The 26799-nt window shown below is 32.5% G+C and overlaps 1 protein-coding gene and 1 non-coding gene across 2 annotated transcripts in view; both read left to right on the top strand.

The window, feature by feature from the left end:
- Cdkl2 (cyclin dependent kinase like 2) overlaps window positions 1-24722 on the top strand; it is a 39247-nt gene extending 14525 nt beyond the window's left edge. Inside the window, exons 3-14 of the mRNA XM_013361929.4 lie at window positions 1226-1420; window positions 6192-6370; window positions 7952-8064; window positions 9333-9472; window positions 11512-11600; window positions 13631-13766; window positions 14913-15211; window positions 15787-15877; window positions 19260-19383; window positions 19616-19722; window positions 20843-20931; window positions 22688-24722. Of these exons, the coding sequence (XP_013217383.1) occupies window positions 1226-1420; window positions 6192-6370; window positions 7952-8064; window positions 9333-9472; window positions 11512-11600; window positions 13631-13766; window positions 14913-15211; window positions 15787-15877; window positions 19260-19383; window positions 19616-19722; window positions 20843-20908 (1539 nt within the window). The 3' untranslated portion in view covers window positions 20909-20931; window positions 22688-24722. The remainder of the gene's footprint in view (window positions 1-1225; window positions 1421-6191; window positions 6371-7951; window positions 8065-9332; window positions 9473-11511; window positions 11601-13630; window positions 13767-14912; window positions 15212-15786; window positions 15878-19259; window positions 19384-19615; window positions 19723-20842; window positions 20932-22687) is intronic.
- Window positions 17661-17762, top strand: LOC120892487 (small nucleolar RNA U13). The gene has a single exon (XR_005737204.2). It is a non-coding gene; the product is annotated as a small nucleolar RNA U13 (small nucleolar RNA).
- Window positions 24723-26799: the final 2077 nt, after the last annotated feature.

Raw genomic sequence — 26799 nt, 5'->3', positions numbered from 1 at the left:
ATTGTTATGTTTCTGTTCCCTTGTCTCTCCCACACATCTACCACTTATATTAGAAGATTCCTTATTTATCTTAGTGTTTATCACTAAATCTGTGGCTATAATTATAATTGAAATTTTCAGGTCAAAAGTTATCATTTGACCAGTTGACAAGAAAAATCAATGCACATACATCTTGTTTTTATTTTTTTCCCTTTACTATTATTATTAGTAATATTGTATATTGTTGAGTTTAAAATACTTTCTATTTTATAACTATGATGCTCAAATTTGCATAATATTTTGTCCTGCACTAAATGCATTCACTGCTCATGTTCAAAAATTTTCTCCATTGTTTGTTACTTAAGTGACACATTGTTTGGGCATTATGGTCCTGGATTACACTTTCTTTCCTTGAGGATTTTGAAAGCTATATCCTAATAATTTTAAGAATAGCCACTTAATCTGTAATTAGTGTTTCTCTCTCTTACAGTATCTTTGAGTAGATCTTGAATTGGTTCTTCTTTGTTTCTTGGACATGATTTTGTTCTAGGCTAGTAGAATATGTCATGGTTTACAATGATGTTCCTTAAGACATAGGCCTGGTGTGGAATTCAATGCTGTTAGCCCTAATTTCTCTGAAATTTGTAATTTTAGTTTTATTCATAATGAATTGTTTTGCTTTCTAGTCTAACCATTTATTTCCAGCAAATATATTTTTGTGTGATTAATTATTCAACCCTCCTTCCCCTTCCATTCATTGGTGGTATTCACTGGTGCTATTCAGTTTTAGTGATGCTTTCAGTGATACCCACAAAACTTATCAACATTATACCAAAGAAGGATATTTTCAGTTTTGGTCCTTTTCTCCTGAAGGTATGTTCTAACTTTGGAAAACTCTGGCTTTGTTAACCTTGTAGTTGCAGATAATCCTTTGGTGTATCCTTATACTCCTGTTTGACCTTGAGTACTTGTGGTAATCAACCCTCATTCATTGTAGATGGGGGTGGGGTCATAGATCCATCTTGCTTTCAAAAAGATGGAGTTACATTTCTTCTTTTTATTGGTTTTATTGTGTTCTCTGAGAGAAGAAAGGAGCTGTAACTTTAAAACTAGAATATACTTTTATAATATGCATTGTTTATGTATTTTATGCATTCTATTCATATGCTGAGATCTGTTTTAGATTGTGGCTAATTGCTAATAATTTAAACTTATAAAAACTATTTTGCATTTTTTTTAATAATAGCAATTGAGACATGAAAATTTGGTGAATCTGTTGGAAGTGTGTAAGAAAAAAAAAAGATGGTACCTCGTCTTTGAATTTGTTGACCACACAATTCTTGATGACTTGGAACTCTTTCCAAAAGGATTAGACTACCAAGTAGTTCAAAAATATTTGTTTCAGATTATTAATGGAATTGGATTTTGTCACAGTCACAATGTAAGTATTATGATTAAGTAATTTTATTTTTCAAATCCTTGACTATCCAGATACTAGTCGCTTAATTTAGTGAGGCATTTGTTTAAACTAAAGTTTGAACCAGTAAAATAACTGAAAGGATCTATATTACTTTGATATTATCAATTTGCATGTGTCCATAACACATTCTTTTCTTCCAACTTTTTATTGTAAAAAACTTAGGTCACACTGGGAAGTTGAAAGGCTGTAGGATGAACACCCATGTTTCCACTATCTAGACTCTGCATTTATTAACATTTTGCAGTATTTACTTTTTCACATATTTATTCAATTCATTAATATATTAAGCTGTATTATTTATATGTTTGAAAGTAAGTTGCAGAATTAGTATACTTCTTCAACATTAAGTACTTTATATCATTAACTAGATTTAAATATTTGCTCTTTTTTTAGGGCAAGATTTACTGAGTGAAATTCACTAATTTCCATAAGGAGTTTTGACACATGCATACATTAAGGCTCTATGTATTTGTTAATTCAGGTTCTCTTGACTAGTTATGAAATATGAAAGTATAAATATCTCTATTCTTACCTTATTGCAATAATCTTTTGTCCTTTTGAGTGCCAAATAAAATAACCTCCAGGAAAATTGACACAGGGTATAAAATGAATAACTATACACATAGTATGCCAGTTTTATAAAGTACTTTAAATGAAATTTATGTGTGATTATAAAAGTAATGAATGCTAATGGTAGGAAATTTGAAAATTTAAAGATAATCATTAATAGAAGAAAAAATTATGTACTATCACTTCAGCATTTGATGAATTTTTTAGTTTTCTTATTATTTTTATTTTTAACTATCTTATTGTGTAGTTGTCTTATGTATTTGAATTATATTGAATAGTTCATCTCTACATATATTAGAATAATTACATGCTACTATGTATATATTAATATAATGAATAATATAACACTAATATAATTAATATATACTTATATACCTATGTATATATGTATATATATGTGTATATACACAATATACATATGTATATATATGTGTGTGTGTATATGTATATGTATATACACACATATACACACACACACACACATATATATATATATATATATATATATATATATATATTTTTTAGGATAATTCCTCAGTAAAGGTAGAGATATAATTTCTACCAGGCAACACATTGTCTGGCTTTTCTTAGGAAGCCTGCTCTTGTCAACTTTGGAATGATTCAGTCTCAGAAAATTGATTTTGAGAGTAACCGATTTAGAGACTATTTCTGTCTCTTAGACTAGACTTATATCAACCAAGCTCAGGAGACTGAGTGTCAGTTTAGTTAAGTTAGAGAAATAATTGTTTCAAGAACATATGAATTTTAATAATAATAATAAACAGTGTACAGGCATTTGGACCAATATTAGGAATCAATGAATCAAGTAATTCATGGCATCAAGTTAAAAGACACTGATTAATCCTTCTCATAAAAAGAATAGTGTCTTCCCAATGGGCCTAAGTACTTAAAGGAAGCTAGTTGTATTCCCTACACTGAGGGTGGATTTGTCAGAGGAACCATACACAAAACTATCATTGGCTTTCTCTCTTTTGAAGCGTGTTTGAATGTTCTGCCTAAGTTTGCCTCTGTGTGCCTTTTTTTTTTTTATATATTTTCGTGACTAATCAACCCATGTATAGTAACATTGCCTACCTTTATATTCACATTCAGGGAGTGTATAGTAAAGTGTTGCTGGCTTGAGAGCCATTCTGTCTTTAAGGCAGGAGGTTTTACTATCCATTTGGTCCCATGCATAAACTTCAAAGCATACATATATCTTTTATGACTCTTAATTTATCTAGTCATATCTCTAATTTATGACTAGTTAACATCAAGGGATGTTTAGTATTGCCTGGTAGTCAGACTTTTTTTTTCCTAGTTCATTTACTCTCAAACTCTTCTCAAATTATAATTTCATATCCTTTTTCCTCTCAAACCTCCTGGACCTCTTTTACAATCCTCATTCCTATCCCCCTGTTAAGTGGAAATAATAATAATAGCACTGGGACTGGGGTTGTGGCTCAGGGGTAGAGCGCTTGCCTAGAATGCGTGAGGCACTGGGATCGATCCCCTGCACCACATAAAACTAAAAACTAAAAAACAAAAAAAACAAAAAACAAATAAAATAAAGGTATTGTGTCCATCTACAACTAAAATAATAATAATAATAATACTCTCAGGATTCAGGATTGTCGAGTGAATAAAATAAGTTACAATATGTAAAATACTAAGAATAGTTTCTGACACATAAATGATCAAGTGTTAGCTCTCATTCGATCTTGTTTTCTGGGGAGTTGCCGCCTTTGCTGTTAAAGGAGACAAATAATTATGATGGGAGAAGGGAGAAGGGGATAAAGAAACATGTACATACATGTTCACTCAAGGATGAAAACATTTGTTCGTTTTTTAATGGAAAAAAAATCAAATTTTATTACCCAGTTAAAAAAAAGGCAACTTAGAATAAAGCCTAATTTTTCAAAAAATCAGTCAGTCTTTTAAAGAGGATCAAGGAAGGAATATGTATCAAGCACTTGATCCCTTCCCCATGTAATACACAAGATCCATAAGTTTTATTTTATGGTTCAAGTAGTATCTATAAATCCATGCACTCTCTATGCATTTGCCCCTTTATATTTCCAAATAGCATATTTAAAGCCAGATAGGTAATGTTATTTTCTCATTAGCATATCATTAGTACCTTTTTCTAAAGGCATTTCTTCTTTTTTTTTTCAGCTTTTTTAAACATTAAATTTTTATTTTTGTATTTGTAGATGGACAGAATGCCTTTATTTTATTTGTTTATTTTTATGTGATTCTGAGGATAGAGCCTAGTGCCTTACACATGCTAGGCAAGCACTCTGCCACTGAGCTACAGCCCCAGTCCTTAAAGACATTTATTCTTAAATATGGTATTCATATGAGTCTACATCCATATATGTGAACAGTTGAATTTAAAAAATTAAAAATATCATTTTAATACTTTGTAAGACAGGTTGAGTAAATGTATTTAACAACAAATTTAAGATTGCTATCAACCTTGATGTTAAGTTGGACCCATATAGCATAAGGCATTATGAAGTGTTTATAGACCCCTAAACAAAGTTTTTGCTGAAATTTATTAATTTATTTACATCATACATGGTATTAAGGACCCATATCAGAGCCTGGCCATCCCAGGTTGCAATGATAGCTTTTAGTAAAAATTCTACTTCTATTATCTTGGTTATGCTTGGGTTCTATTGTTGTTACCATAAGTCAGAGACTATGAGAATTGGGTGGGAACATAACAATCATGCACTTTGGCCCTCTCATTTGGAGTATGAGGAGGGGAACTCAGAAAGATTGAGTTGTCTATGGCTTTAATGAAAACCTGAGACTAGTGCCGAAGTCTCTCAACTCCTAGTTCAGCTTTTTGTGCTGTAGTATAGTTGATTTGGAACTGGTCCTGTGTCCTTACACTGATACCTAGGGTAATAAAAGTTTCTAGCTTATGCAAAATGTTTAACAATGACATATTGCCATTTTGGATCCTGATCTTTTGAAGGGGTCTAAAACAAACAAACAAACAAACACACACACACACACACACATTTTTAAAATTCCAAAATATAGTTTACTTACATTAAAAGGATTAAGCCTAATACTTTGTTTTGCTTAGCTGTTGAATTAATATTCTCTATCTTACTTTCCTGTTTTTCCTCCCAGGAAATCTTAATCATTGATCTTGTTTTACCCTCTTTCTATTTCTAATTGTCAAATGAATGTCTCTACTTGGGTGTTCAGCATTCCATCCAAAGCTCATGTGGCTAAAAGTAAGCTAATCATTCCATTAAAATTTATAGATATTTCTACTTTCGGTAATGGAACTACCATTGCAGATTCTCAGATTTAAATAAAACATCTGAGATTACTCCTAAATTCTATTGATTCTTGATTTTAAGGTATTTCTAAATTATATATTCTCCTTTGTATTCTTCTGAGCACCAGCCTCATTTAGGCCTTTATCACCTCGTATTTGTCCCTTTTCTCTTCTCTCTCCTTCTAGTGGTTCTCTCTGATTTAGCTTGTTTATCACAGGCATCACCTTTAAACAATATATTGATCACCTCACTTCCATGGGTCCCCAGGACATTGACACAAACTCAAACTTCCCAGGCTGGCCTGTGCTTAGTGGGGGGGGGGGGCGGGAAACAAAACATTTTACTACAGTTTCTGTATTTCACTTATTAAAATCTCACTTATTAAACTGAGAGTTAAAGCTCTTAACTTTAGAGGAATGTCCTTTTATGGTAATTTAAGGCTTATTATTTATTGCTTTCCTTGTTACATTCACTTGGATTGCTCTTTTTTTTCTACATTTATCCAGATCATACTCAGTATTAAAGGCCTACTATAGATCCTGCCCCTTTCATAAAAATTTTTCTTACCACCCCTAGTCTTCAATGAGAATTTTTTTAGTTTTGAGATTAGTTATTTGCTAGTTGGTTTATTGATTAATAATGTATGTATTTTTTTGTGTTTGAGTATTTAAATAAAACTTCAAGCATGAATGTTTTTTCTTGCCCAGCTAGGTCTCAGTTTCTTAAAAGTCAGTAACAATTTGTATGCATTATTTTCTATTCTTTATAGGGATAAAAAATCAGTTTCCCACTTATGGTAGGTGCTCTCCTAAATAATTAATTTTTGTTTACCATATTTTGTCCTCTTCTTTTTGTTTTAGATCATACACAGAGATATAAAGCCAGAGAATATTTTAGTCTCCCAGTCTGGTGTCGTCAAGTTATGTGACTTTGGATTTGCACGGACTTTGGCTGCTCCAGGAGAGGTTTATACTGATTATGTGGCAACTCGCTGGTACAGAGCTCCAGAACTCTTGGTTGGTGATGTCAAGTACGGCAAGTAAGACATCAGTACTGAGAGGGAGCGATTTTAACTTTTTTTTTTCTTGATAAAACAAAGTATCTTTACAATATAATAAATGATTCTTCTAACACTGAAAGGAAGGCTTGAGTTGAGGGAAGTTAATAAAATGATTTGTAATCATTTGATACATTTCCTTTAAAAATTCTCATGAGGGTTGGGGTGTGGCTCAGTGGAAGAGCCCTTCTGCAGCATGCCCTAAGCCCTGGGTTCAACCCCCAGCACTGCAAACAAGCAAAATTCCTGTGAAATTGGAGTGGGTTTATTCATTTTAAAGGTGGGGAAATTAAGTTGTAAATAAATGGTCTGCTTTTGGTAATAGGTCAGAAATATGTATATTTATCACTTGTAAAGAGACCAATATTATCTGTATATGGGGTAAAAATGGGAGTTCATAACCCACTTGAATCAAACTGTGAAATATGATATATTAAGAACTATGTAATGGGGGCTGGGGATGTGGCTCAAGCGGTAGCGCGCTCGCCTGGCGTGCGTGCGGCCCGGGTTCGATCCTCATCACCACATACCAACAAAGATGTTGTGTCCGCCGAGAACTAAAAAAAAATAAATATTAAAAAAATTCTCTCTCTCTCTCTCTCTCTCTCTCTCTCTCTCTCTCTCTCTCTCTCTCTCTCTCTCCCTCCTCTCTCTTAAAAAAAAAAAAAAAAAAAAAGAACTATGTAATGTTTTGAACGACCAACAATAAAAAAATTAAAAAAATAAAATAAATTAAAAAAAGAGACCAATATTAATTGGGTAAGTCTGACACTGTTGGAAAGAGACAAGGTAGTGTCTCAATGAGACAAGGGTGGGAGTAAAAATAATTTGAACAAAATGTTCTTAAAACACAAGTGTCTTTAAATCTTCAAAGAAGGGAGAATTATAAGTTTTACTGCTTTGATAGAAATCTTTCTAAAATATTTTCTACTATTCTCAGTTTTTAGAGTTTATTAAATGTCCTTAATATTTTCTTAATTGCTCTAAGTTCACATTTTATAGCTATGCTGCATTTTTTATAACATTTTCTAATTCAGCAATGACCTTAAGAAACATCAAGATAGTTGTTCCTATGTTAAATGAAACTAACATATTATTTAAGTATTTATGACTAATTTTTAAGATTAAAAAAAAATGTCTCCCCGTTAGCCTTCAGGACCTGCTGTTATTGCATTTGTCTTTAGCAATCATCTTTTTCTGCTGTGTTTTTCTTTTTTCTGTGAAACAAAGAATGAAATGACCTTTTTAGAGTTGCATGTAAACAAATAATGAATAGACTGAATGGAAGCCTGAGAGCCTTATTAGAACAAAGTACAGGTAATAGTGTTTTCACTTTTCAGAGGCTTTTTCTCTCTTAGGCCACATGATCAAAGCTTCTGGAAATCTCACTTATTAAAATTGAGAGAGGTCTTAACTTTAGATGAATGTCTTTTTATGGATAGTTTAAGGCTTATTACTATTATTCTCAATGTCCAGAATATAAAGTATTAATATGCAGAATAGATTCAGATATAATAAACATATTAGGATGCCAAATTTTACACCACATTGCATTTCTTTCAGGGCTGTTGATGTGTGGGCCATTGGTTGTCTAGTAACTGAAATGTTCATGGGAGAACCACTATTTCCTGGAGATTCAGATATTGATCAGCTATATCATATTATGATGTGTTTAGGTAAGATTACGCATTTGCATTTTTAAATTCTAGAAGCTTTTTTTTTTCCTGTGTGTTTGTATTGGTTTTTAAAGTTGTTTGTATCTTTTAAAGAGGGTATCTATTCTAAGTGAAGGTAGGGCATAAATAGGAAAACAAATATCATATATGCAGGTGTGTGTGTGAGTCTCCCTGACCCAGTATGGTTTTGGTTTATCTGACACATGTTCTTAATCAGGCTCACCTCCCCCTCCTGTCAACAGAGAAGAAAAAGAGCAGAGGTTGTCCATTTTCTGCACTTGTACATTCAGTTAATCACATGTAGAGAGAATATAAATAATTATCATCCCTGGTCAGTAAACATTTGGTGAAATACAGTCATATCCTCATTCTCAAAGTGAGAGACACAGAGACTTTGAAGGTAATCTTGCTTAATCTTTGACCTTTTAAAAATATTTATTTTTTAGTTGTAGTTAGACACAATATCTTTATTTCACTTATTTATTTTTATGTAATGCTGAGGATTGAACCCAGTGTCTCATATGTGCGAGGCGAGTGTTCTACTGCTGAGCCATAACCTCAGTCCCATCTTTGACTTTTTGGATAAAGTTTCAGAGCTAGACAATCAGAGTCTTACATTTGTTGAAGTATCAATAAATGTTCAGAGATAGAGCTTGGAAGATGAAAATAATGGGAAACACTTGGTAACTATTTGATTTTACGTTTCCAGATGAGAAATTTAATAAGCAATAAATAATTTCTTATGGAAACATAAATATATATGTTTACATATTAAAGTTGTGAGAAAAGTGAAATGCTCAAATATGACCTTAGATTCAGGTGTAAAATCAGTTTACTAAAAATTAAATTCATAAAGGGAGGAATTGATTTATTTAGATTAGGTTCTGTCTACATGACTATATTTTAGTTGTTTTGGTCAACCCATTATGTTCTGTTGTTAGAAATAAAATGCTGGTACTTATATCTGGGAAGCTATACAATATTCTTTACCTGTGTTCTCACACTTCAGTTCTATTTATAGCAGCTTGTGAATTTTTCTAAATGATGAGTTGAGATAGTGATGTTACTTCCTTGAGTTGACTATGTCAAAGCCACTATAAAGACTGCCATGTGTTATTACAGTAACAGCTCTGTTTTTGGTTGTTTTTGCATGCTGAGAGAGTTCTAAACTCCTGAAGCTGTGTTCCACGATTTCCTCTCCTCCACATAAGTTGTCCCTTCACCATTTCATGTATAATGACAGAGATGTGTGCTGTTTTCACTTCTAGGTAATTTAATTCCAAGACATCAGGAATTGTTTTATAAAAATCCTGTGTTTGCTGGAGTAAGATTGCCTGAAATCAAGGAAACAGAACCTCTTGAAAGACGCTATCCTAAGCTCTCTGAAGTTGTGATAGATTTAGCAAAGGTAGTCATATTTTTTCTTTTCACTTTCTGACAGGAAATGTATGTATTACGTAGAGTTGCTTCTCTCTTTTGTCTAGTTGATCTTTTGGTCAACAATTTGCTCATGATCTTTTGTTTTTGTACATTAAGGAAGAATTTAAATACTTTGGTGTGTATTAGTGTAGAAACTTCAGATAAAAACCTGAAAATGTCACCTGTTTTAAACTCACTAAGAAAACAATTAGTGTTATATAGCATGTTATTTTTTTTAAGTTTTCAGACATTCTCATAGCAATGTTAACATTCTCATCAAAAAACATAAAAATTTTATATTTTAAGTAGAAATTAGAAGAAAAGTAGAATAAGAAAATAAAAATAGGGGCTGGAGATGTGGCTCAAGTGGTAGCGCGCTCGCCTGGCATGCGTGCGGCCTGGGTTCGATCCTCAGCACCACATACCAACAAAGATGTTGTGTCCGCCGAGAACTAAAAAATAAATGTTGGAAATTCTCTCTCTCTCTCTCCTCTCTCCTCTCACTCTCTCTTAAAAAAAAAAAAAAAAGAAAAGAAAAATAAAGTTAGAAAATTAGGAAAAAAATGAAGTGTGTAGGGCATAGAATCTGTTTAGATTCTGGATTTACTGAAACTAACCACTATTGTTGCTTGTATCTAATTGATGAAGAGATTAGGGAGATTTTCACTGTATCAAATTATTTCTAAAAGTTGACCATATACAATTATTAACTCAAATAGTTCTCATTACTTAGACTCGTTCAGAATATTGTTAAAATAATTATCTCCAAGTGCCAGGATCCTAGAACATTTCCCCAGGATGTCTTTTTGCTTCCTTTAACTCATTAAAAAAAAAGTTAGGTAAGCTTATAACTAAGTTTTTAGAATAGTACGTTTGTACTTTTTACCTAATCTAATAGATTAAGCATTTGTCATTGAGACCAGCTTCATCACCTGTCTGTAAAGAGATTTAAAAGAGAATAAAAGTTAAAATACTGTCCAACATAAATCCCTTAAATAGAATCATATAATTTTAAAAGGTTTTATTATAGAAAATTTTAAAAATAAAAAAGAAAAAATAGTCATAGAATAAACCCAGACATTCTTTTCATCTAGTTTCAGCAATTACCAACCTTTTTATAATCATGGCTAACCCATCCACACTCAACTTCAATGTTTTTTCCCTCCTTGGAGTATTTTGAAACAAATACCCAACATTATATTATTTCAGTTATATATTAGACTTATAATTATTTGTAGAACTTATTTACTTAAAGCTACTTACTAAGACTCTTTTATTTTTATTGACATTGAGGGGTTTCAATGTATCACAGTGAAACTTGCATTAAAATAAAATGATTTATGTAAAGCACCTAGTACAATAAGAAGTACAGAGTAGGTCTTTTCCCCCTCCAATTTCAGTAGATCTAATTTTTAAAAATTCACAATAATTCCTTAGTATCACAAAATATGTAATCATTGTCCAAAGTTTTAACTGTTATATAATTTTTTATAGTTTAAATTAGAATCCAAATGAAGGTTATAGATTGCAATAGATTGGTTGATAAGTCTTTTAAGACAATTTATAAGCTTCTTTTATTCTTTCTTTTTTGTTTAAATCCTGCAATTTGTTGAAGCAACTAGGTTTTGTGTCCCATTAACTTTCCCCATGATATGGTTCAGCATGTTCCTGTGTCCTTTATTTCTTATAAACTATAGTAAATCTATAGCTTGATCAGAATCAGATTATTTTTTTTGACAAGACTACATCCTAGGTTTTGTATATTTTCATCTAATGCTACTGAATATATGGTGCTGTGTGTGTATGTGTGTGTGTATGGTGTGTGTGTATGTGAGTGATATTAGCAACCATTGATGATCATTTTATGGATTTGTGCTTTTTTCTTCATCCTTAGTTAGAGATGTTAAAAATTTCATTGGCTATGAGTAGGATTTTTCTTTTTTCTTTTTTTTTTTTTTGGTGTGTTTGGAAATTTAAATGTAGGAAGTTTTCCTTGGATAAGAATTATTTGTGTTCTTAATTTTTTAGAAATGCTTACATGTTGACCCAGACAAAAGGCCTTTCTGTGCTGAGCTGCTACACCATGATTTCTTTCAAATGGATAGATTTGCGGAGAGGTATAGTACTAACCCATGTTTTCCAGGCCTTAATAATCTAGGATTTAAGTAAGGCTTCTGCATAGTCACAGACAGCATTTTCCTTATTTTTGTTGTCACCTGTTTTTGCAGGACTGAAGAATCTACCATCCTACCCGAGTTCACCCTTAGTAATAATGGAGTTGTTCACCCTTAGTAATAATGCAGTTCTTAGGGATAGTCTCCTAAACTGGTGCTTCTAGTTTTCAAGAAGCATTATTTCATGCCCCTCGCCCCCATTTTCCCTGTGATGACATCTGCCATTCAGGTCACTGATTCCTATGTTGCTACCAGCTGTGTGATGCCATTATATTCTGTGCTGATGTAGTTACAAAGGTGCCATCTCCTGTTGCTGCTAAACTCATAGTCACACCAGGTGCTATGATATTGCTGACACTGCTGATGTGCTGGAGATCGTAATGTCAAATCTGTGGGTGTCGTAGCTACTGGCATAGTCTCTAGAGCTACTGTGCTGCTCCAGGTGCTGGCATCAGTGCAGCTGACAGAACAAAAAAAAAAAAATAATAATCAGATGAGTGGCAGTTATATCACCTTATATTTTTGCAAATCTTTTTAATATTTAGCTTAGTAGAAGATAGCCAGATTCTTACGTTTGCTTGCTTTTACATTCAATTAATTGTGCTATATTTTTTGGTTGAAATATATGAAGAAACTCTGGCCTTACACAAACATGTGATTGGAAAAATGGAAGAAAATTTTAACAGCCTTTTTGGATAGTTGTGGGTGTTTTTAAATTTTATACCAAATTCTGATATACTCAAACTTGGCAGTGGTAGTTTCTTAAAGGTTGGTCACTCTGAAATCTGAAACTGTATCAATGAATTTGTTTTTCTTCTGTTGCATTAAAATCTATTTATCTTTCTTATTTTTTTAAGTGGGTCTTTTTAATCATCCTTGCTTTTATAACACCATGCATTAATCATTTGGAAAATATTGATAAATTTCATTGTACAATATAAAAAATGTCATATTCCATCTCATCATAAAACTGTTTTGAATCATTGGGAAGCTTTTAAGATCAAAAGTTCAACAGAATTCTAATTTTAACATGAAAGCTTGAGTTTTATTATTGAAATATATTATTCACCATTTTTTTATTTTCTAAAAGAATATGTCTGCCACCTCCCCCAAATTTAACTAACCATCAGTTTTCTGTCATTCTTTCTTTCAAGTAAAAATATTGTTCTATGAAAAAGTTTGTAGTATGTATCTCAAACAATATACAAGTGCTTTTCTTAAAATGATCATTGCACTTTGGTTCATAATAGATGCTTTATGCATATTACCATTTTGTCACATAGAATATGAAAAGAGAGTTTAGCTTTTAAAAAATTAATACTTTTCACTGCCTTATCAGGGTCATTCTTAAGTAAAACTGTTTTACTGCTTTTTTTTTTTAACTGAAAATGCATGACAATAAAGAAAATGACTGCTGGTATACTTTGGTGCCAGTGTTCTAATTCTTGGCAAGGTGCTGGCAGGTTTTCCCCGAATTGTTTTTATAGCATACAGACAATATCTTCATATTAAGATAAGAATAGCTTGTATTAGGCATGGTGATGCTCACCTGTAATCCCAGCAACTCAGGAGGCTGAGGCAGGAGGATCACAAGTTCAAAGCCAGCCTAAGCAATTTAGCAAGGCCCTAAGCAACTTATAGGGTCTCAAAATAAAGAATAAAAAGGCTGGGAATGTGGCTCAGTGGCTGAGTGCCCCCTGGGTTCAATCCCAGTATCTAAATAAATAAATAAATAAATAAAACAAAACAGAATATCTTGGACTTTATGAACCTCCTGAATGATACTCAGGGATCCCTACAGATCTATAGACTACCCTTTCTTAACTGTTGATCTAGGCCATCATTTTTCTTATCTTAAATAAAATATTCTAGTCTCACCCTTGATTGAAAATTATTTTGAAAATCAATTGTTTTTCTAGGTTTCTCTGTTTCATACAATTTCATTTTATTTAAGAATGTATTTTTCTGTGTAGGTTTTCTCAGGAACTACAATTAAAAATACAGAAAGATGCCAGGAATATTTCTTTATCTAAAAAATCCCAAAACAGAAAGAAGGAAAAGGAAAAAGATGATTCCTTAGGTGAAGAAAGAAAAATGCTGGTGGTACAGGTAAATGTCTATGTTTTAAATTTAATTTTGTGGGAGGAAATGAAGCTTTTAGAAGTTTTCTGAGTGGTGAACAAGTTCTTAACTGTTAGCCTATTTGTTAAAAATGTATCTTCCCTACAGATATTGCCAGTTTAAAACAAACTTAGTATGTTTTTAATGCCAGTGTATACCAGGAAACTATAATAATGCTTGTCAGGAAATTAAAGTTGTTAACATAAAATTATTGGTGGAGTCTAGGTAGATGAGCTACAGCAGAAGGAGAAATCTCTTTTATAGGTTTCAGATATTATAGCATTTTTAACTCTGGGGTTCTTGGAGGCTAGAGGTCTGCTAAGCCTAGTGAAACATTCCAAGAGTTTTACCTAAGAGTCATGAGGATGTTAGGTCAGATACAGAGGTTGAAAGTAAATGGCTCAAAAGACAGCTCAAGATAATTTTGGCTCATGACCTACATTCCATCTCTCCATAATTATAGTGTTGTAGTCATTCAAATTCAGATAGTCTGCAGGATCTTTAATATAGATGTGGCTTCTTCCGAGAAATTCAGTTCCCTACGCTCATCTAAGAACACCTAGACACATGCTTGTATGTGTCCACCCACCAGGGAGAGCAAACATACATACATATAGGGAGCAAACACACACACCACTCTTTCTCCTTAAATAATGTGAGAAAAAATATTGTTTTAGAATTTTATATAAATTGGAACATTATAAAATTGAAATTTGAATATTTAAATTTGCTTTTCTGGCTAAGGTACTCAGGATCTGTTCTTAATAAGGTAATTTGAATTCACTGCCCTCAGAGTCAGGGAGCATAGAGGTGAGAAAAGTAGCTTTCTTAATTCCTCTTTCACTTTTTTTCCCCCACTGAAATTCATATACATCATATACAGATACCATATGCACACATATCCAAATATATTATCAATTAGTGTTACATTTTAGTTCTTTTTGTATTTTCACAATAAATATGTGAGTAAAAATGTGGGTTTCATTTTTAATTATATAGGTAGATTAAAGATAATGGTCACAAAAAGGTGATACCTGTAAAATTCTGCTTGAGGCAACAAGTAAGTACTACATAAGAAGAGGTAATTTTCTTTCTTTTCAGATCACTAACCTTAATATTTTTATTCATGCTTAGGATACCAATGCTGATCCCAAAGTTAAGAATTCTAAGGTATTTAAAATAAAAGGATCAAAAATCGATGGAGAGAAAGTTGAAAAAGGCAATAGAGGTTCAAATGCCAGGTATCTCCATGAAAATAGGATAAGCCACATCAAAACAGTGCCTTCCACAAGTCTCAGAGACTGCAGCAATGTCAGCATGAACCACACAAGGAATTCAAGCACCGCAATCCCCCCACTTACACACAATCTTTCAGCAGTTGCTCCTGGTGTTAATTCTGGAATGGGAACTATCTCAGGTGTACAGAGTTACAGGTATGAATTAGGAAAGTAAGACTAAAAAAATTGCTAAGAGATCTATTTGCAAATGATAATGTTTATTGATTCATTCACATTGTTTTACTCGTAGAATTATAGATGCTATTTGTACTTGTTAGGTTGTTGTTGCAAAACTTTTTGACTTGTATGATGAAAATTATTAGGATTTGTACCCAAAATTCACCTGAGTCCTAAGGAAGTAGAATTGTATGATTTAAGGTGAAGAGAATTTACAACTATTTAGACTATAATATGAAAGAATGTTATTGTAATAAGAGATTTGTTTTGGTGGTCTGCTGCTGCATAGTTTGTCTGTTGGCACTTGGTGATAAAAGGAAGCACCTTTTGGGAATTTTGCTAAAAGTAAAGTAAATTTTGCTAAAAGGTAGGAGTTGAGGTTGTGAGGAAGGCATGAGTCAAGTGATAAATTATAGAATGCTTCACTAGATTTATATGTAATATATATTTGAAGATAGGCATCAAATTCTGATTAAACTGCGTAACACTTGGTGCTGTGTCATTTGGTTTTGTGCTTGAAAATAATAAATATTGATTTTAATTTTTTTTTGCAGAGTGGATGAGAAAACTAAGAAGTATTGTATTCCATTTGTTAAACCAAATAAACATTCTCCATCAGGAATTTATAATATTAATGTGACATCAGTAAGTAAACTGTTCCCAGTCAAAGAAGAGCAAGCACTAGTCAGTTCTAGACTTGTATAATATTTAGTATGACAGTTAAGAACTGAGAATTGTATTTAGAGTCATAAAGTGAAACATTAATTATGCAAAAATCGTCCTGTCATAGTCATGATGTAGAATTCTAAAATTTAAATAAGTCTGAAAGATGTTGTTATAATGCCATTTGCTTGTTTATGGAAGCATAGTAAATTTTTTTAATGCTTGCCAATCAGTCAGTTCTTTTTTTTTTTTTAGAATAAATGAAAAGAGAAATTATCTCATTATCTTACCCGCACTAGATTTCTGGTGAAAATATTTTTTTATTCATTTAATAAATATTTCTTGATCATCTATTTTATATAAGACACCGGAATTAAGTCAGTCTCTCTCCATGGAACTTTTGGTCTAGAAAATCAGCAAACTAAAAACATGCTATCAGATTTTAGTATTCAAAGCATGACTAAGGTTCAGAGATAGCACAGGAAGGAGCATTATTATTCTCAACATAACCTCTAGAATGCTGCTTTTATAAACTATGTCAAATCATCATCATTCTTCTGTTCAAAATCCTTCATTGACTTCTCTTTTCTGAGTAAATGCCAAAGTCCTTAAGGGGCCATCAAGTTCCTGCATGATGAAAGCCCCCTGCCCTTTTAATCCTACCTCTGTTTTCTTTCTTTTTATCAATCTGTTCTGATCATGCTGATTTCCTTGTTATTCCTGAAATATGGCCATGCGTTCTTCTGGGCTTTTACACTTACATTTAGAGCTCTGTTCCTCCAGATAACCCACTATGTGTACTTTTTCTCCTCTTTAGTACACATAAAACCTTATCGTGAGTTCTTCTTTAATATTGTGACTCATTTTTTCTCATTACCCTCTATCTCTTCTCCTTCCTTAGTTTTTTTTTCATTACCTATATCTGTATCCTCTATATGCTCATTTTTATGTATAGTCTGTCTTCTCAAAAATACAATGTTTAAGCTTCCATGTCAGTAATTTTTTTTAAAGAGATAGAGAATTTTTTAATATTTATTTCTTAGTTTTCGGTGGATACAACATCTTTGTTTGTATGTGGTGCTGAAGATCGAACCCGGGCCGCACGCATACCAGGCGAGCGCGCTACCGCTTGAGCCACATCCCCAGCCCATGTCATTAATTTGTGATGTTTTCTTCACTTCTATACTCCATTACTGAGAATAATGTTTAGCTCAGTAAGGCTGCTTAAGAGGGGCTAGGAGTATAGCTCAGAAGTAGAGTTTGTACTTAGCATGCATAAGGCCTTGGATTAGAACCCCAGGAAAAGAGAGGGGTGGGACTTAAGAAATGTGGAGAATAAGTAAATTCTTTTTACATAGAAAGAGAGGTATGGATATATTTCCCAAACAGTATTTTTTCCACTAATTTCTCTACTCATTATCCTCAGAGAAGAAAAATACAGTCTTTTCATTTCTCTCATGATTTGGACATTGCTGTTTTTCTTTTAATTATTCTTAGTTTATTACTTCTGTGCTCATGACATTTTATTTTTGGATAATACCCTACTGATTTCTTTTATTTTTTAATCCTAGTCTGTTCTGGAAGATTATTTCAATCAGCCAGCCTTTTTAAAAGTAGCTAGCTCAATACTGTTTTTTAAGAATTGATATCAACTGCTTTCAGGCATTGCATATTCAATGCTGGCTAATAATTTTATATCCTATTTTTATTTATTATTCTTTGGAAAAGATAATCAAGAAAGGGGGTGAAGATTGGTGGAGAAAAGATCCTTTGGTTCGTAAGCATGATGACTGGGGGGTCCTGCTCTTGTGTGAGATGTGCCTCCCTCTAAACCTTGTTATGACATCAGCACATTACCCATCTGATGTGAAAAAAAAATGGTGGAGAAAAGACCCACTGGAGTCTTTCCTTAATGAAAATTAATGCAGACAGAACTAAATCTAGACTTTCTTCAGCTTCTGCATTAAAGATCTGTACTTTCCCCATTCTTTATGCCCTAATACTGGGATGTGAATAAATATACAAACATTTATTATTATGTGGTTTTTTTGGTCACGCTTTGAATGTGTAAATCTGGTAGTTTGAACTCAATTTTTGATTTTATTTTTTGTACTCAAGGAATCTTCATGGCTTAATGTCATTATGTGTATGTTTGTTGTGTATTTCAACATATATATGTATATATAAATACACACATATATGTGATTTTGTCATATATGTTTTTTGTCAAGTCACATAATTTCTGTGTGCCATTTATTTTGAAGATGTTGAAAAGAATGTAGTTTTTGCAATTCTTAAATGAAAAAGTTTATAAAAATATCAAATTTATAAAATTGAAGAATTGAAGTGACACTACGATTCCTCACTTTGGATGTTTTCTTACTTTATCAACTATGAAGTAATAAAAATAAAAAAGACAAGGAAAATAACTGAGGTTACAGTTTTTTTACTAAATAAACTATATTTCCTGGGAAGATAGTATCATGCTAACCCTAAGGAGCAAGACAAGACCAAATACAGAAAACAAGTAACAAAATTATATTGAGAAAGAAAGAATCAATCTTCGAGGAGATGTGATTATGCTACTGGAATTGAAGGTTCTGCTCACCACTCAACCAAAATTCAGGAATCACAAATTGGTGGAAGAAAACAGATTTATTCAAAGCCATTCCTGAGGAAGTTAGAGGAGACTTTTCTGTCTCAATCTCCAACTTGAGAGTGCTCAGGGATGCAAACAACTTTTATGAGAGAAAAAGTGGGTATAGTAAGATAAAAGGCAGGAAATACTCCTATGTGGATTTAGCTATGCTGTGCTTGCTAGAGAATTATGTCAAAATTCCAGTGTCCTTGGCACCCACTTAATCTAGGGACTAGTTTTTCAGTTTCCATTTTTATCATGAGGAAGTTAAGATGGAAAAAAACTTTTTTAAAATCAGGAAATGAAAATAATTTAGAGCTTTTAATTTCAAGGGAGCTCTATTATAATACATGTAATGGCAACTATTTGCTGAAAAGCCCAAGTGTTATTAGGTCTGACCTCAGTAGCCTGAAAGACCAGAGTATTGATTTTCATCTTCTATCCTTTTACTCCTGGCAGGACTATACCAAAGGTTGGCACGGGGAAAAGGAGAAATGTAGAACAATCGGGTTATCCACTTGTTAACAATTTTAATAAATTTGGTAAAGAGGAGGTTTAGAATAATTGAGTGAAATGGTTTCCTATGTTATTAATATCCTTAAAGTTTTTTATTCTGGCTCTTTAAATCTATAAACATTAGGATACAAATATAGTCGTTATAAAAGAAAGAAAGTCTAGTTTACCCTGAAGCTAATTTATTTCTGTTAATAATTCTGACCAAATTAGGTCTCTAGTGAAAAAAGCCTCCTTCAGGCAAATAAGAAAAGAAGGGAATATTCTAAGACAGACGTCCGTTTGCCTGAACTGAACTATAATCATCTCCCTGAACTAAGAGCCTTGGAAGGAATAGGTATGTTTATGATGCTTTTAATTTTTTCAGCCCTTTTGTGTACATTGTAAAATGTGTAGTAAATAAACTAACAGAATATTAGAAATAATTTATGGTAACCTTACATATTTTAAGTAATTAAACACATATACTCATTTATGTGTAATAAATACATATTGAGGGACAGATGTAGAATATGAAAAACTAAAAAAATGTGTATTTTTTCATTGTGTTTATGGTTGTTTTTATCTAGCTCGAAATTCTAGACTAATAAAGAAAGAGAACAAAATTCTTTCAGAATCTCGGATTCCTTCTCTGGCTGCTATTGACCTGCATACTCCCAGTGTTGCTTTACATCAGGTATTGAAATATTCTTTGTAAATTAGAAACTTGGGTCTCTTACATATTTACTATATTTTAAGGAAAATTTGGTCTTAAGAATTGGGCATGTTTTCTGTTGATCTATAAGATTTTGCTTGCTAAAGCTCATTTTATATGTCATTGCTGTTAGTATTTTATTGCATAAATATTTATATATAAACTTCTTAATTGGTAGTAATCATTTTTTTAGGTTAAAAATGTGTGTGTGTGTGTATGTGTGTGTGTGTGTGTGTATAGCCTAGGTATGTTCTTTGTATAACAATAGGCTTTGTGGGAGTTTGTAGTATTTTACTGCATTAACCCTAAAGTTAAAACCTCATTTTGAAAGAGTAAAACTCTGGAATCAAAATGAATTGTCTACTTGACATTTTTTTTTCCTAAGACCATCCTTTTACCCAATTTAAATGTTTTCTGTTCCATATAATCTTCCACTTCTAGAATTTCTTTTAGTTCCTTAGAATATGTATGTTTCTGCTCCTTTCCTTCTGAGAGTCTAATGACAAAACATAGGTTAGACCTTTTGATGTTTTCTCACAGGTTCCTGAGACTCTGTTAACTTTTCCCTAATCTTTTTTCTTTCTACAGATTGTATAGTTTCTTTTACCTCTCTTCGTGTTCTGTGACATTTTACTTCGTTAACTCTGTCCCACTATTAAGTCCATTCAGTTAGATTTTAAAAATTTCAGATAGTATATATTTTAATCCTAAAATAACCACTTGATTATTTTTAATAGCTTTTATTTCTGTGCTAAGAATTCCTGACCCTTCATTCATTTCAAGTATATTTTCCTTTACTTCATATAACACAGTTATAATGGTTGCTTTGAAGTCTTAATATGATGATTTCAAATGGTTTTTATTTTTGTTTTATAATAAGTTTTGTAAAAAATAGCACACAATGACAGATTAGAAGTATCTTTTAATGTATGTATAAACTAAAGGCCAAAATATCCTCTAACTTCATTCTTTCCCATGCAAGCAACTTGAGCTATGAATAGTTAATTCTAAGCATCTGATATTTAAACAGCCAGAATTGGAATTTTGGAGGAGTGAGACATTTACAATTACTGAGAAACTATAAAGATTGATTATTTTATAGATATCAGGATCTCCCCTGTCAGATGATTCAGAGGCCGACTTGCCTCGGATGGAACACCAGCATTGAGAATTATTTTAGTTCAGAAGGGGGTAAGTCTGATTTTTCATACTTAAAGCTGTGTCACTTTAAAAAAAAAAAAAAAAAAACCTGTGGTACTGGGGATCGAACCTAGTACTTCACACATGCTAGGCAAGCGCTCTACCACTGAGCCAGCCCTGTGTCACCTTTAATGAGAAATATTTTGTGGTTTTCTGAAGAAAATTTTCAGCCAAAACATTCTCTGGTTATTGATTTCATAAGAACTCCTGCCAGGGAAGTTGTGCCACTTAGAAAATCAAAAGCATTTGTCTATAAAGTAAAATTTTTTTAATAGATCTTATATCTCTTGATCTTGAACTAATCTGAATTTTATTAGCTATAATAATGTGAATTCAGGGTGACAAGTACTGAAGAAGGTTATATACTTATCTTACTTTTCAGTATTTTGTTCTGTGGGCTTGTCAAGCAAGATAAATTAAACAATGACTTGGTATTATCTTTCCCAATAAAGAGGGATCAGCAGTATACCAAATGATTACTTTTAAGTGTTTTTGTACTAAAAAAAATTTACATCTGTTGGAATGATAATTTGCTAGATGACTTTAAGCAAGTCATTCAATGTTTAATATCTCATGAACTCTGTAAAATACGATATTGTAATAAAATGCTAGGTTCCCTTAAATTTTATTATTGGAATTCATCTGTTAATCTCCACAAAGCATTTTGAATATCTGTGATATCAAAGATCACTTTCCTGTGAAGTGAAAAAAGCTTAAATTTTAATTCTTCATTTGCACAAGCCCTTCCTAGACCCAGGGAAAGGGCTTTGCAATGTAGTGGCACCCCCATTCTCCACACACAAAAAAAATTTAACTGGGCTTCTGCAGAAATCTTCATTATGGCTGATTTTGAAACTGTCAGCAAATGAGTCTCTACGAAAGAGTTCAATGTAGATAAATTTCCTATTTTCATGTTGCCCTATTTTACTTGGCTGCTAGCCTGGAAGAAATCAGCATTCCAGATGCTAGACACCCCCTTACTAGTTTTTCACAAATGTATCCAGTATAGTAGTTTGTAGAAATGTGTAAACAAGGCCTCTGGCCTTGAGCTGGAGCTTCACAGAGATGTCTACATTTCTAATATAAGAGAAGTTACCAATTGGGCTCCATGGTAAAAGCTGGCAAAGGGAGGAAAGAGAGGGGAGAAGAAGTTCTCCCCTTCTCAGGTTTTGTCCTTGAAGGGTTAACTTGCCCAGAACAGTGAAAGAGAAAGCTGCTTTTATGTGAACTTCTGCAGCCTGAACTTCTGAGTTCCTCCCCTTACTTGCTGGTTATAAAACTCTGAAACTACCTGAACTCGGGGTTCAGGGGATTGATTGCTTATAGTAAAAGATGTCCCCTCTGAACCTGGCTGCAGCCAAATAAAACTGTTTCCTGCTAACTTTGGTGCCTTGCCTCGTCTGTCCCTACAACAGCAATGCATTTATTTGAGTTGGTTCATGTGAACTGTGAACAACTAATTCATGTAAACTATATAAACTTCAGGCTCTACAAACCTTACATCTCTTTTGTCAAAATCAGTCATTGTTTGCATAAAAGAAGATAATGTGCTATACAAGATAGTTTAGATTGATAGTTATTCTAAAGAATGTTTTAAAATCTTCTTTTTAATACATATAATCTAGGTTTTCTTAGATTACATAGTACCCACCAATGTTATAAATGTATACATTTTGAGAAAGTGAGACAAATTAATTTCTAGAAATATTTAATATAAAATATTTGGTGGAATATTCTGTGCTTTTAGATGCTGCTATAGCACTTGAGATGACATCTCCTTGCAACTAGAATGCTAATATCCTAAGAGGAAAGATTCATGGTATTCATTGTTTCCTTCTGAACTTCCTGCATTTTCTAAGAAAGTTGCTTTGCAGAGGAAGGAAAGACAAAGACATCTTCAAATGTTTCAAAGGAAGATTGAACAAGTTCACCTTCCCAACTGTTATCCTGTTACTTTTTCAGTCTGTTGATGCTTGCTATTTCAAGATATAGACAATGAAAGAATAGTAATATGGTTCTTGTTACATGAATTTGCTATTAGTAGATTGTGTATTTAAATTACTAAGATTAAAAGTGATTAAAAATGAAGGCGAGAGACACATTATAAAAGGTCATGTTATTCATGCATTTAACCTTGTGTGATCTGTATAAATGTTTACAGTTGAAGAAAATGAAAACAATTCTAGGATCAGTAAAAGAAAATGTTTTGTTTACTTTACCTATAAAAACACTTGAAAATCTTGTTTCTAGGCATTAAGGTGATATGTAACTGCTGTCCAGGAGTGATATATATATCATTGGTTTCTGTGATTGTTGTTAATATTCAGTGTATTGTGGGAATCTGGCCTTTCTGCTGATCTAAGAACTACGTTAATATAAATCTAACAGAGAAACTTTTTATTTCTAATGACTCAGTACAGCTGTGGCATTGGTAGTCCTCTGTGTTGTAAAATTTTGGTGCTAATGTTCCTGTGTGAAGGAACATGATTGGAACAAGAGGAAAAGGAGAATAGAGTACTGAACCTTAAAGTTGAATACTGCACTTCTCACTAGAAAGAGTTACACATACAAAATAGGTGATGGGAAGCAGGGTTACTTATTAATCAGGCTGATCACTTTTGTCTAGGCCAATTGCTATTGAATCATTACTGAAGAGACTGTAGGGAAGGAATGTCTGTTATTACGGACTCCACTCTTGTCCACTGATATTTTGAGGGTGATATTAGAACCCATAGAAGTTTCTGTGCCTCAAATGCTTAGGCCTTCCCAAAGTTTTTCTCCAAGGTACATCATCATTTACCCACATTCCACACATTTTGCACAGGTCTGCAACATTTTAGGTGAGAGGGTTAGACCAATTGAGCTCCAGATTCTTGTTTCTAGGATTCCAGTCATGCTCTGCATTTATCATTTTTAAAGAACATTTGTTAAGGAGACCAGGATTTGAGTAGAATTTTTGTCTTAGCCAATTAAAAGTGTGTTGTTTTTCCCTAAAAGCTTTTGATTAGAATTAATCCAAGAATTTAACTAAATTTTTCTTTATTTTCTTGGAGTACCAAGGAACTTAACTTTTGAGGCCTTAGATACTTAGGCCTCAAAAGACTAGGACATTCAAGAGGAAGCAAAATAAATTATTCCAACATATAAGTCTATAGGTGATGATTAAATTGATATTTGGTTTTGATTTAAAAGCTTTATTTTTAACCTTTTACCTGGTATTTGGCTAGATTAGTATGGCTAAAATGCTGAAAAAAAATAGAATATCAGCATTAATGATCTTCATATTAATATATTATTTTATTTTTACTTTGAAAAATATTGCCAACAGACTCTATAATCTAGAAAGAAGACAATACTTAAAGTCAATCCTCAACAACAGCTTATTTCAATGCTTTGTTTATGTAAAGAGAAGTGTGAAAATATTCGCTCAATTTCTGAGGGTCTAAGTCATTTACCTTCTAATTCTGTACTCTCCTTAGGTATCTTTTGCCTATTTAAATATCTTTGAAAAAACTGAGAATCATTTATACTCAAGTCTTTGTTGAAACTTGAGGATCATATATGATTAGAACCTTGGCAGAACTAAGATTTTTCAAACTAGGGCTGAAGATACTAAACCAAAATAATCTTTGTTTTCAATTTGTGGTTATTTACTCTCCCTTTACAAGGATATGATTTAGTCACACACTAATATGAACTATGGATATGTACTAGTGGGGGACAATGGGTTTGCTGTGTATGTGTATGTTTTAAAATAAATAAATATTATCTAAGCTCCATAAGTAGTTTTAATTTATATTTATTTAATTAAGATACTAAAAATTATACACACACACACACACACACACACACACACACACACACACAGACCCCACTGTATGGTATTTAATAAATAAGTTTGAAATAATGTTAATTTGTTTTTTTGTTGTTGAAAATTTGAATATAGGGGCAACCAGTTAATTAACTGTATAGCTGGTGATATAAATAGCACAGTGATAAAATAATAAATAAAGACTACCTGGCAAAAGTTATGACAGACCCAGGTTAAGAACTCAGTTCTTCTGATCAAAAATTCCCTGATTGTTTGGGATGCCTGACTTCCTGTTTAAATGGGGATATGGTAATGAGCCCAGAAATAAATATAAAGAATAAAAATCCATCCTTGCCAACAGTTTTGACCACCTTGACAGAAACAAATCCTTCTTTCTCATTAAGAATTTTAACTTAAAAAAAAGTATTATATAAGTGATATCATACTACATGTATTATTTTGGAACTTGCTTTTAAATTCTACATTATTTTTGAGATCTGTTTATGCTGATACATAGGATAAATTTAGTTCATTCTTACCTACTAAGCATGTGAATAAAGCACCTTTTATGTATCCATAAAAAAATAAAAATAAATGGGGATATGGAAGATGTTTTTTTTTTCTTATTTTTTGGTTCACTTATCTTAGTTGTGCTATAATATAAGGCTATGTGTATACTCAGCTGTGAGTCAGACTAGACTGAAAAATGTGGTTGACTTGTTTTTTAATCATCCTGTGTATAAGCAAACCACTGGCAGGGAATTAGAGAACCACCAAAGGACCGCTTCTAACCTTGTAGGCTAGTCTTGGTGAACTGGACTAAAAGAATTTTTCTTTATTGTTTTGTGTTAAGTATGTTTATATTAGGAACACTCTCCTATTTTTATAAAACTTATCTTATTATATTGCTTTCTAAAGGGACCTATTTTTTTTCTCTTGATGACATCAAAACATGAAATAACTTGAAAATGAAATTAACAGACAGCTTATCTGCTTCTTAACATGCACTTCTGAGAGGTACTTTGCCACAAATATTGACCTCATCACATGTGTATAACTTGTGATTTAGAGCTTTGTGTTTATTGATATTTGTGGATGGCCGACAGTGAATATATTATACACTGAAAAATTTTCTTTTCCCTCTTTTTTTTTTTTTTTTGTACCAGAGATTTAACCCAGGGGTGCTTAACCACTGAGCCACATCCCAAGCCCTTTTTATTTTTTTTATTTTACTGGCTTTGAACTTGCAATCCTCCTGCCTCAGCCTCCTGAGTCACTGAGATTACAGATGTGCACCACTGCACTGGCAGAGAAATTTTCTTTGAAATAAAAACTCTGCTCAGGAGGCTGCAATAGGAGGATTGAAAGTTCAAAACAAGCCTTAGCAATTTAGCAATGCCTTAAGCAACTTAGCGAGATTCTGTCTCAAAAAATACAAAGAGCCGGGGATATGGCTTTAAGTGCCCCTGGGTTCAATTCCTGGAAACAAAAACAAAAACAAAACTATCAAGAAAATATCATTTTGTTTTCAGTGAAAATTAATTTTCTCCACTATATAACCTTATTCAATTATTTCATTCTTTACTTTAGCCTGCAGGATCATTTCCTGTAGGAGCAAGGAAGGAAGGTGTCAACAGTAAAATTTTGGAAAATGTTTTGTCAGGTAACATGAATTAATATAAGAAAGAATCAGGGAAATTAAAGTGACATCTCAATTCAGCATGTTTTCTTGTCCTTAGACTAGGGTGGTAGCAAGAGCAATACCTAATGTCTCTCCCTCACTAAGTTTTCAATGTTTCTAAAGATTAGGAACAACAAATTATTTACCTATTTCTATTCCACATAATCTAGTACAGTGATTTCTATGTGATAATATTACTAATACCTATGAAAGTAGGAATATTGTTCAGATTTTATAGGCAAGATAATTGACTTTGAAGGTTTAAAGAATTTGGTGTCATTTGACAAATAAAAAAGCTGTGAGAGTTTCTTGGCATAAATATATAGTCATGATTACTTGGATCTGGAATTAATTTTAAAAACGAAAC

Source organism: Ictidomys tridecemlineatus, chromosome 9 (genome assembly GCF_052094955.1).
Source record: "Ictidomys tridecemlineatus isolate mIctTri1 chromosome 9, mIctTri1.hap1, whole genome shotgun sequence".
Lineage (NCBI taxonomy): Eukaryota > Metazoa > Chordata > Mammalia > Rodentia > Sciuridae > Ictidomys > Ictidomys tridecemlineatus.
Note: the sequence above shows the minus strand (reverse complement) of the source record. Positions and strands in the feature narration are given on the sequence as shown.